This window comes from Chaetomium globosum, genomic scaffold (assembly GCF_000143365.1).
Source record: "Chaetomium globosum CBS 148.51 scaffold_1 genomic scaffold, whole genome shotgun sequence".
NCBI classification, from domain to species: Eukaryota; Fungi; Ascomycota; class Sordariomycetes; order Sordariales; family Chaetomiaceae; genus Chaetomium; species Chaetomium globosum.
In genome coordinates, this window is record NT_165976.1 from 6,167,800 (window position 1) to 6,179,003 (window position 11,204).

General features: G+C 53.5%; 5 protein-coding genes across 5 annotated transcripts in view; 4 read left to right on the forward strand and 1 right to left on the reverse strand.

The window, feature by feature from the left end:
* Positions 1-191, forward strand: part of CHGG_01983 (uncharacterized protein) — a gene marked incomplete at both ends in the record, with an annotated part of 1,539 nt that extends 1,348 nt beyond the window's left edge. Inside the window, one exon of the mRNA XM_001221203.1 lies at positions 168-191. Coding sequence (XP_001221204.1) covers positions 168-191 — 24 coding nt within the window. The remainder of the gene's footprint in view (positions 1-167) is intronic.
* Positions 192-2,443: 2,252 nt separating this feature from the next.
* CHGG_01984 (uncharacterized protein) lies at positions 2,444-3,856 on the forward strand (the record flags this gene model as incomplete). The annotated part of the gene is made up of 1 exon (XM_001221204.1): positions 2,444-3,856. One exon carries the CDS (start codon positions 2,444-2,446, stop codon positions 3,854-3,856), a length of 1,413 nt encoding a protein of 470 aa, XP_001221205.1.
* An 871-nt stretch (positions 3,857-4,727) lies between these two features.
* CHGG_01985 (uncharacterized protein) lies at positions 4,728-5,315 on the forward strand (the record flags this gene model as incomplete). Its single annotated transcript, XM_001221205.1, has 5 exons — positions 4,728-4,817; positions 4,880-4,925; positions 5,006-5,076; positions 5,137-5,165; positions 5,267-5,315. 5 exons carry the CDS (start codon positions 4,728-4,730, stop codon positions 5,313-5,315), a joined length of 285 nt encoding a protein of 94 aa, XP_001221206.1.
* Positions 5,316-6,481: 1,166 nt separating this feature from the next.
* Positions 6,482-7,698, forward strand: CHGG_01986 (uncharacterized protein; the record flags this gene model as incomplete). Its single annotated transcript, XM_001221206.1, has 4 exons — positions 6,482-6,637; positions 6,688-6,871; positions 6,929-7,564; positions 7,661-7,698. The coding sequence occupies 4 exons, from the start codon at positions 6,482-6,484 to the stop codon at positions 7,696-7,698; spliced, it is 1,014 nt and encodes a 337-aa protein (XP_001221207.1).
* Positions 7,699-9,607: 1,909 nt separating this feature from the next.
* Positions 9,608-10,737, reverse strand: CHGG_01987 (uncharacterized protein; the record flags this gene model as incomplete). The annotated part of the gene is made up of 4 exons (XM_001221207.1): positions 9,608-9,798; positions 10,121-10,176; positions 10,250-10,463; positions 10,668-10,737. 4 exons carry the CDS (start codon positions 10,735-10,737, stop codon positions 9,608-9,610), a joined length of 531 nt encoding a protein of 176 aa, XP_001221208.1.
* Positions 10,738-11,204: the final 467 nt, after the last annotated feature.

The window sequence follows — 11,204 nt, forward strand, 5'->3', positions numbered from 1 at the left end:
CACCCATTGACCTGCCTTTGTAACACCCCCCTTAGTTGGGAGATGAGTGTGTCACGGCACTTTGACTGCTTACGCTTGGGAAACTCTAGATCTTGAGTGTTAATGATAACAGCGGTGCGGCCCGTGCTGTTACTTTGATGATACTGACTGGCTCTGGATTTTTCTAGACTGATCCTGTATTAGGGACGTAAAACTGTAACGAACATGGAATCAAATACATTAATACTAACCGATTACATTTTCTTCTGAAGCTTCTGGTGCCCTCTAGCACGTACAAAACTGAATAGCCCTCAACTATCAACATCATCACTTGCTGTTATTGCCATCCATCGCCCTAAAATACCAACATAGAGGAACAAATTCAGCGATCAAAACTCGCATCCCCAGAGCATCGTGATGGAAAAGACGCGTTAGAACATGTAATCAAGGACTCCATAGCGACCTTTCGAGAAGATATCGGAAACACAAAGTGGAGATGGGAGACTTTCTGGCGGTCGTTTGACACAGCACAGCTCACCAACTAACTGCCTTACTACTCCGTCTTTCCACACGTTGGATCTCGAGAAATTAAAATTCGGCGGGCAGACCGTAATGCCAGAGTGGAATCTGCGTGACATGTTAGAGTCTGGGTCCGATTACACCCTCGACCTCTTGAAAGACCGCGCGACCACATCCCTTTCAGAGCAGTATGTCGGCGACGACGACGTTCTTCTCCAGGCGACAAGCGCCGCGGGTGTGCTACGCTGGGCCGGAGAGGATTGCTCTTTCTTACCGAAGGAAGGAGAGGCCTGCGGTTGGAGGTCGGGTATCTACAAGCTAAAGCATAACTCCCCACGGCGACGAACCCTCCTTTTCGGTTCACAATCTTGTAATTTGTAGGCGCTCGGGAAGGTAGAAGCAGTTATTTTTCAGTTCAAGGGAAAAAAGGACTAGAGAGGCGTACTTCTATGCTGTCTGACGGCTGCACATAGCGGTACCGCAACCTTCGAATACCTTACACTTCCCGACAAAAACACTCATGGTCCAACCCACAACGCCATTTATGTAGCTCCCCACCTAAACATAAACACACTGCGAAGCTGTCCTGCAGAGGTAGCTGGTTTATTAGGGTAATCGCCACCTTATAGTCCGCCATCAGGTCACTGCGGCGACTAGTGGGGGAAGTACGGCCGGGATTGAGCGACCTCCACAAGAGTACCTCGAGCAGCAGGCATCCCAGCGATAGCAGCGTTAGGTTATATCCCGGTAAGAGACCCCTGAGGTCTTCACCTAGGTCCGCTTTAGCGGTATTAAATTATAAGCACCGGGTCTCCATATGTTGTATCCGGCGAGGGGGGGCATTGATCTAGGAAAAGAAGATATCGCGGCTACTGAGAGTGTGCGGGAGCCAGGGGGTGCCGTAGAGCTGTAGGACCCTGGAGAATATGGCCATGGCTAGGTCGCGACGATGGTCCTCGTGTAAGGGGTGGAAACGGCTTCCGTGCTCGAGGATATCGCTTAGAGAAACGATGTGCCTCTAAGCCATGCTGATCTGATCTTTTTAGAATTGTCTTTTATTGCCATTGTCGATACGATGGTAAGTTCAGATTCGCTACCACCAAACATATACTTCGGTACTTATACTTGGGCATGTTCAGCTCTTGACGTCTCGTATGGGTTCTCGAAACACACCGACTGCGTTGAGCCCAATGTACAACAAATGGACAAGGGCCAATGTCAGCAGTCATGCCTTAGTCCCTACCTATAACCTGGGTACCTACATGTAGGGTTCCGGGCTTGCACACACATGGAAGCTTGGTCTGGAAAAGCACTTTCCTTATACATGTTGTGTGATGGCTCCATTCCCAGCCCATTATTCCGTAGGTTTAGAACGGGCTAGTGGGTTCAGCCCGCCCAGATAAACCAGTATTGTGTACACATATGTGTGCAGAGTCCAGCTCGTTAGCCGAGATGAGGTCATCGACATCACCAGCGTCACAGAGAATTACATGTCGTCATCCTGGCTCATACTGAAGACCGGACACCGTAAACTTTGGGTTGATAATGCTACCTACCTATCTAAGGAATTTGGAAAAGAAACAAGGCCACTGTTTCTCCGCACTATGGATGGACCCCTTAAGTCATTACGTCTGGATAGGTACCTGGTGGAGACTGGAGTTGGAGTTATGTATGATATGGGCCGTCTGGAACAACGTCATTGCACGCTGCGTTGCCATAGGCTTAATCATGACGGGCTTGGCCCGATGGTGACATCATGACTATGGGAGCTAGAACAGGAACGATGTCATTTTTGAGGGGTAAAAAGGGATTCATCCGTCGAGAGAAAAATCGGAAAGGGGGAGCTGCAGGTTTCCTTTTACAAGAAAGAGCGTCAGTTTAACGCGCCAGGTCCTGCTTCTGGACGATTTATAAGTGTCGGCAAGCGCTCGCTCACCTCCCAGAGATGGCCCCTGTCTCGGTTCCGCGGTTTGCTGCCGTGCTAGCTGTCATTGGCAACGTCCGGGCTGTCCCCATTGTTTCCGAGCCTACAACAACTGTGTTCTCGGAGCCTACCAACTTGCCGTCTCCATACGCCATTTCTCACTCCAATGTGACGTTTCACGGCCCTTATGACGGTCCGCCTGCCACCACAACTGGCGCTCTTTCCACCGTTGTCTTGGGCCCTTCCATCGCCCCGGCACCACCCCCGCCCGGGATTGTCGCTTATGAGGCAGACGGAGAACTCCACGGCGACCAGCCGATGCCCTACACCCCTAGCGGTGGGATTGGTACCAACGGCTCGGAGCCCGTTTACAAAGTAGCCAGCGATTTCGACTATCAGTCCCTCGCTCTCGCACTTTACCATGAGTGGATTGAACTCGACGCGTTCCATTGGGGACTTGCGACCTTCTCGGACGAGGAGTTTGACGCGTACGGTATCAACGCAGAAGATCGCCACCTGCTACAGCACATGGCCGACCAAGAGATCGGCCACGCCTCTGTCATAGCCAATATGCTTGGCCCCAACGCACCCAAGCAGTGCACGTACAACTACCCGGTCTCCAACGTGCGGGAGTACATAGACTTCAACCAGAAGCTCACTCGTTGGGCCGAAGCCGGCGTGTACGGCTTCCTCCCACACCTCAACTCGGGCCCGGCCGCCTCGATGCTACTACAAAGCATCACGGTCGAAGCACGCCAGCAGCTCATCTTCCGCCAATTCGGCGGCCAGTTCCCCATGCCAGAGTGGCACACCCCTGGCATCCCTCAGAGCTGGGCGTGGACCCTTCTCGCGCCGTACATCTCCTCCTGCCCGTACAACCAGACGCGCCTCGTGTGGCAAAACTTCCCCGCCCTGCACATCCTCAACCAGCCCAACCCGGCGCGCATCAACGGCGCCGACGTATGGAACGAAACCACGGGCGGCTGGGCCAACACACTGTCCACGGCCGGCATCCCGCCCGACGAGCTCTGCGTCAACGCCACCGACAAGACACTCGACTGCCGCGCCGCCGTCTCCAACAACCGCTCCATCCCGCTCTCCTACCCCGGCCGCGAGGTGTTTTTCCGGTGGGACGCGCCGGGCCAGCTGGTGGGGCCCAACAACAGCTACGTGACGACGACCAACGTGGCCGAGCCGCGCTTTGCGGCCTGGCTGTCCCAGCTCAATGTCACGTACACGCCGCTGCTGAACGTGAGTGTGGAGGACCAGACGGCGTATACCATCCAGCCGAATGTGTCGACGTGGAAGGGGGATCCGGCCGTGAATGGGACCATGTTTATTGCGCTAACGGATACGGATCTGTTCGTGACGCCATATAATGTTAGCATGATTAACCCCCATGTGGCGGCGTTGGCGGTGTATCAGGCTGGTTGAGGGGCCGCGTAGATTTCGACTCAGCAGGGTGGTGTTCTCAAGGGGTGGGGTGTTCCAAAGGAGAGTGGGATGGGGGGGTAAATAGGGATCAATAGGAGGGAACGGGGGAGAATTGTAAGAGTGAGCTGGTGAATCTAGAATAAATATGGTGATCTTGACAGTGACCCCCTCGATTCCATGGTTTTGACACGATAACACCGGGCAAGGTGGGAAAACAAGCCCAAAACCTCCATTCCCAAACCTGTTCGTGAATATAAAAGCGGCCTGATTCCGTCCACGGATTCGGGTCTTAGACCGAGTAGCTGACGAGTCCCGTTGAGTTTTCTCCATCCTTACCACATCAAAACCTGGGACTGGCCACAGAGGTAGCCATTCATGAAATTAATTGACCCTCCATTTGGTCTCACCGCGAGTTAACCAACGCGGAACCAAACCATCCAGACGTAAGCAAGCACACGAATTGTATTGACCAACACCATCGAGGCATTCCCCCGTGCCTTGGCACTAGTTTATTGGCAAGTGTCGCTTGAGCTCAAGAGTCACAACAACCAATTGGGTGGATGACAAGAGGGATGCGGGCTGCATGAAGCTTTAAAGGTTCTGAATGACAGGATCTTTTACCCAAAAGGCAGGTGGTGGATGTGTCCCGGCGGAGCGGGAAACCGCCCGTCTGACATAGTTGATCGTCAACTTCCTCACCCGATGTAACACCCCGGTTTAATTAGTTGGGTTGGACAGGCTGGGGAGTATAAACTCTTGGACATAACCTGCGATATAAACCCATGGTGACAACCTGCTTCATTTCTTTTCATTGTGCAGAGGGTAAGAAGACAGAATCACCTTCACATTTCCACACAACTCTGTCACCACCATGCAACTCCTTACCGCTCTCGTCTTGCTGGCGGCTACCGTCACCGCCATGCCGACGGAGCCGCAGAGCAACGAGATGAATTTTGTTGTTGTACGTCTTTGCATAGTAGTCACAGTTGGCCATTGTAATTCCCCGCTAAAATGTTGTTGCAGAGACGAGATACCTGGAAGAGGGCCAGCTGCGCCGTCGAACTCCCGAGTACGTTTACCCCTATCCCATCCTATCTACTCTTTACTTCCAAATTTCTATAATGCTATGCTCACACAACGATACGACAGAACCGAAATGCGCCAATGCTTGCTGCGAGCTAGCCGGCGGCTGCAGCTCCCTCAACTGTGCCGATTCCTACGTATGACTTTCCAAACCCGCTGCCTTTGGAGAGAAAGAGTGATGCTGATGGCGGATACAGTGCAGGATGTTTGCCCTCGACCAGCCTGAGTGCGTTTGCAAATGCCATTACGGGTGATCCTCAAGGGCTGCCGTGCAAGGACTCAGGGGAAGGGTAGCTAGAAATTGATATCTGTGTTGACCTTGGAAAGCTATTCCGCCGAGGGCATGTTCCATTATGCTACGTGGTATTTGTTGTAACTGTTTTCCCAATCCTGATATCTGTTGGGCGCCTTCCCTGAATCGACTCACCCAGCCCAAACCTGTCACGAGCAATACCGGTTCTGCGTCACCCAGTTACACATGACGGTGCCAACACAGCTACAGCACTTGCACGCCTGCTCACGTTAGTATCATATTTCAATAGTAACGTCAGTGCTTTCAGAATGGCCGCCGACAAGAGTGACCTACCCTTTGTTTTCGCTGAGTATCGTTCTCCCCATCGATGCAACTAAGCGTACGTGCACTCCAGCGGAATTGGTTGTAGCACGCATTGGGGTTGGCAACAGCGGCGCAGTCGTCCGTTCGGAGCAACTCTCGAGTGCATTCTGGATAATTTTGGCCCAGAGCCGTCCCATGAAACAAGGCGATGAGCCCAAAAGCGGCCGTCACTTTCATCATGTGCAGTTGGACTTGGCGTGGATGAGGAATAATTATGTGAGGAACTTGTTGTATCATCTACCCGCGGAATACCGAGCGACTGTATATCAACAAGGAGCACGCCGATAGCATTGCACATATACCGATTCCACGTGTTGATGGCGTCCCACACCATGGTCTTGGAACTAGATTAGGCGGGGACAGCCGGCTCAATCGGCTCTTTGCCGCTGATTAAAAGCATGAAAATAGAGTTGAGTGCGACGTTCATTCGTGATCAGCTTCTGCCGGTAGAGCAGCTCACTCCGTTTACCGAGTCAGAGATCACCAGGTCGTTCAGCCACGACGTTAGTCTCAATATGACTGGCCAGCTCACTCCAAGATTAACCCTCCCCCATCTGCCGTCAGACACATCGTTACCACCTGTTCTTCTCACCCACTATCCATGTCTTGGGAATTGGCTTTCCACACGCCAATCCATTGGTGGAGAGGTAATCCCGGTTATAAATCTAGATTAACTTGGAAGCGGCTCGGTTGCCGGAACGGTTGCTATCTTGCTATCCTGCGCAGCCCCTTTGATCTGGCTGGTGCATACCGGAATCGGCACTTGCCAGCTCATACTTCTATCCTTCTGGAAGAATCTGGACCCTAGACATAAGTCGGTTGGTTGTGTTCCTCCGTTGCAGGTGTTCCTGATTTCGAGACTTCCTCCAGTCACTGCCCCATACTAACCTCCAAGAATCGTCTGCATCACCACCTGGCAATTGAGCATGAAGTGGAACAGCATTACAGCCGCCCTCGGGCTGGCTGCCCCTGCGTCGGCATTACTTCGCTTTGGTTGCGCCCGTCTAACAATCCAGCGCCTGGACCCCCTAGTCACACCAGGACAGAACCCATCACCGCATCTTCACCAGATCATTGGAGGGGTGGGTTATGCACCATTTCAATTGAACATCAGAACTAACGGCATGGGTAGGATTCGTTCAACGTGTCCATGGACCATCCCAGCCATGACCTGGTGAAACAATCGAAATGCACCAGCTGCCAGTTCACCGAGGACTTCTCCAACTACTGGACGGCCGTCCTGTACTTCCGCGCCAGGAACGGCACGTTTAAGCGTGTGCCCCAGATTGCCCAAGCCGGCATGGAGGGCACACAAGGTGGCATGGCAGGTTAACCCCCGAGCAAACAGACGGCATGGCACCCACTAATACCAGCCCAGGTTGTGTATTACATGTCTGACGCCCTGTTCGACACGGCCCAGCGCTCCAGCGTCACAGCATTCAAGCCCGGGTTCCGCATGTTGGTCGGCGACGCCTCGTACAAGACCCGCGACCAGGCGCGCGACTTCCGGCAGCTCACCTACACCTGCATGGAGAACCAAGCGTCCCGCCAGCCCGAGAGCATCGGGTTCCCGAAGACCCCCTGTAAACTCGGCATCATGGCCAACCACCGGTTCCCGACCTGCTGGGACGGCGTCAACCTGGACACGCCTAACCACCAGGACCACGTGGCGTACCCGGAGACGGGGACGTTCGAGTCGGGCGGGCCGTGCCCGGCGTCGCACCCGGTGCGGCTGCCGCAGATCCTGCTGGAGACGGTGTGGGACACGTCGGCGTTCAACCGGGCCGAGGACTGGCCGGCCGACGGCAGCCAGCCGTTCGTGTGGTCCAACGGCGACTCGACGGGCTTCTCGTCCCACGCCGACTACGTCTTTGGCTGGCAGGACGACTCGCTCCAGCGCGCCATGGACGCCCACACCTACGTCTCGGCGCCCATGCTCAAGACCCAGAGTATTGCCCAGCAAAATAAGTGCGTCGCGAAGGATATGGTCCACGAAGACTTTGATGGATGTAAGTACTGGTTTTGTAAATCGGCCAGGGACTTTGGGGGGGAGAGGGGGGCGGGGGGTGTTGAGAGGGCTTTGCTGACTCAAAGTTTTGTTGTAGGGCTGAAAGAGCTGCCGGGTGGAAACACCATCTTCTAGCCGTGAGTCGAATGATGTGGGTGTTTGAGGGGTGAAGCAAATTAGGTATGAGCCACATCATAGGATTGGGTGTTTTCGCATGGCTGGGCTCTTCTACTGGGACTGGCGACTTGACCGACATTACTTCACTGGGCGAGATAATGATCAGAGTCACGCTTATTTATCACCCGCAACGCCTTTTTATGGTTTCCATGGTATACCGAGCCAACTTTCAAGCTTACGGCCCTCGTGCTGCCACGGCGTCATGTCTCAATCTTGATTATCCTATCCTAGTATCCATCAGATCCCAGCGGCACATGACGGGACCCCCAATCTTTGTCTAAATACGACATGTTTTCCAAGCCGTGTCTCTAGCCGCCGTCCGCCGAAAACGAAGTGCCGTCAAGCTGCCACCGTGCCTTCCTGTAGGGAATACCAGGTATCACGATAGCGTTAAAAGCACAGGGCAAATCCCTTCTCTCTGGAGGGACGTGCTACATTGGTGGTTCAGTTGGATCATGTTCTTCTATCTGGAAATGAGGGGGGGGGGGCAGATTTTGGATGGATGGATGGAATTTATTTCGCCCGGAGGCACCGGGCCTCTAGGGCCTTAGCACGCTAACTACATCCGGATCAAATCGGTTTACCTTGAACTCGTACAAGCCCCCTACTTCTTCCCTCTTTCTCGCTGCACCATTTACCTCTTGCCTTGGTTGTTGTTAGCAGATCAGCTTGGAGGCTACTTTCTCCAAGTGTTCAGCGTCCTATCTTCAGCAGCTAAAGCGGGACCTGCTGGTTAAGGCTCGTGGTTGAGGCTCGTGGTGTTGAGTGTCGGCTTCTTCTACTGTGACTGGTCTAGACTCTCCTCCTCATTCAGCTCCAGCCTTCCTGTTGCCATTGCGTATTTGATCGTCGCCCGGACTGCCTTCATATGCTTCATGTGTGACACCGTGACAGTCTCAAGTCCGAAAGAAGACGGCGCTCACAGTGCTTACGGTTACTCGGCCACTGTGCGAGAGCCGACATTGAGACCCAGCTGGGAGCGAGACGGGGAGGGGTTTAAGAAACCGTAGGAAAAAGAACCTACGAAAAAAAAAAAAAAAAAAAAAAAAAAAGAAGGAACCTTGTGCAAGACCGAGGTATTTACGGACGTATTTGAAGTGTAAAGGCATGAGTTACTGATGTGGTTAAAAGACCAAAGGGATGCTAACACAGCTTAGCCATTGCAAGCGCTGTGTGGTGTGCAAGGCCTTTGACGTCTTGGCTCGCGCGCAGGCGGCACACCACTCTTAATTTTTTGCGGTGCTGGAAAGGGGGCGCAAGAAAGGAGAAACTATTAGGGCTTATACTAATCGCCTCACGAGAGGCGCAGGCTATCTATTTATATATTCTGATAGACCTAACCCTGTAGTATCTAATTCTACTACGCGATTGGGAATGTGGATAATACGCGCTGAGATATTGATGGATATATACTGAAGATGATGTTGATTGTGTTCTTTGCAAAGACATTAGAAAAAGTTGTGCAGCCCGCCTGTGCGCCAAGCACGTCAACGCGTTTGCACCACACAGTGGATATTCATTCAGGAGATCAGGCTCGGCCTCCTTCAGTTTCTTGATCCTAAATCACACAACCATCATTGCCCGGTGCAGTCTGTTGTTTGGCAGTTTCCATGTGACACATGAGACTTTGCAATCAAAATCCAACGATTTTTCGTCCCTGCGACCGGGGAATGCACCCGAACTCGACCTCGACCAATCGAGCGATTCCAGCCCTGCTTAAGAAATGGCTAACCAGGATCTGCAACCGGTCTGGGGTAACAAACAATCAGCCCCCCCATCTCATCGCCCCTTGGCCAACCGATCGGTGAAGATTGACTGAAGATGGCTGTTTTTGCCCCTCCATTTGAAGTGCTGCTGCCCGCAAACTTCAGTCGCCAGTCAGCTTCCCACCGTTATCACCCGACTCCAAGTCGACATCCTCGTGCGCAGCGCGTATGACGCTGACCCAGAGTGCGAGGAGGCTTCCGACGCCCCTGAAGCCACCGCCATGAGCAATGACACCCGAGTTGTTGTTGATGCCGACAATTCCGAATCCCTGGCACCCAGCCTTGTCCTTACCTGTATCCTAGCACCCCAATTTGCACTTGTTTTTGTGACCCTCCGATTCTTCACTGCCCGAAACATCCTCCGGACAATCCACACAGACGACTGTAGGTGCAGGCAGTGCTGTGTCCCTCCTGAACGGTAACGCCGCTGACACGAGCCCAGGGCTTATTTTAGCGGCACTGGTAAGGCTGCCAATGGTTTTGAGACGGTTCAACGGCCAGCCATCCAGCGTAACTAATCATTAACAGGCCTTTTCCATCGGGTACTCGATCAGTGTGGCCCTCCGTATGTACCGCGGCAGATGAGGCCAGCCGGGGCTCCGCTAACCACTCACAGTAACCAACCATGGCTTGGGCTATCACCGCGCCTATTTGGCCGCACAGGGGCTGACTGACTTACGTTCGTTCATGATGGTGCGGCGTCATCGCCAACAGCCCGTCCCCCCGGCAGCCGCCAGACTAACGCAGCTTCCAGCTCAACATCCTCCCCATCGCCATCACCGGGAATCTCGCGATTCTTTTCATCAAGACGTCGATTCTCCGTTTCTACCTTCGCTTCCCGACGTCTCGCGGCTTCAATACCGTCGTACACATCTTGATGTTTCTCGTCATTGCCGCTTACCTCCTCGGCGCCTTTGGGTTCCTCTTCGGCTGCCGGCCCATCAGGTACCAATGGGACTACGCCACGATGGGAGGCAAAGGCGAATGTTTCTCAATGGATCCGTGGTATGGGTGGCTCGTCGGGTTCAACTGCGTCACCGACGCCATCCTGCTGGTTCTCCCCACCTGGATCATTGGGCCTTTACGAATTGGCTTCGCTCAGAGGGCTGCTGTTGCGGCCGTTCTCGGAACGGGCGGGTTGTACGCTGCATACCTATCCACCGGTGGAATGTTTTGTCCCCACGCTGACAAGTAGCAGCGTCTTTGCCGTGAGCATCATGCGCTTCGTCATCGTGGCCCAAGGCTGGGGAAACATGGACCTCACCTACAAATTCGCCACCAACTACATCTGGAGGTATGCATGCCAACTCCCCCCGCCCTCCCCTCCCCCTTCCCAACCGCGTACACTCTAACGCCGAGGGCGCTGATGGAGGTGGGGGGGCTTCCGGGCCTCGTGAAGATGAACGTTGGGATAGATTGGATTGGGACGCCGGGGCTGCGTGACAAAGACAAACGGAACCTGCAGAAAAAGAAGAGATAAACCGCAAAAGAGAAAACTGTTGTAACACTCTAAACATGCTACACGAAAACCAGAGGAGCGTGGGGACTATCGAACTCCGTATGTATTACGCTATTTTTGTAAGAAAACAAATAAATACAACACACCCCCCCCCCCACGGAAGAACACTAGCTTCATACTCCCCACCCCCCCCCTCCCCTCCGATTACTTTATTTTCTTTATTTTTGAATAGCAGGGAC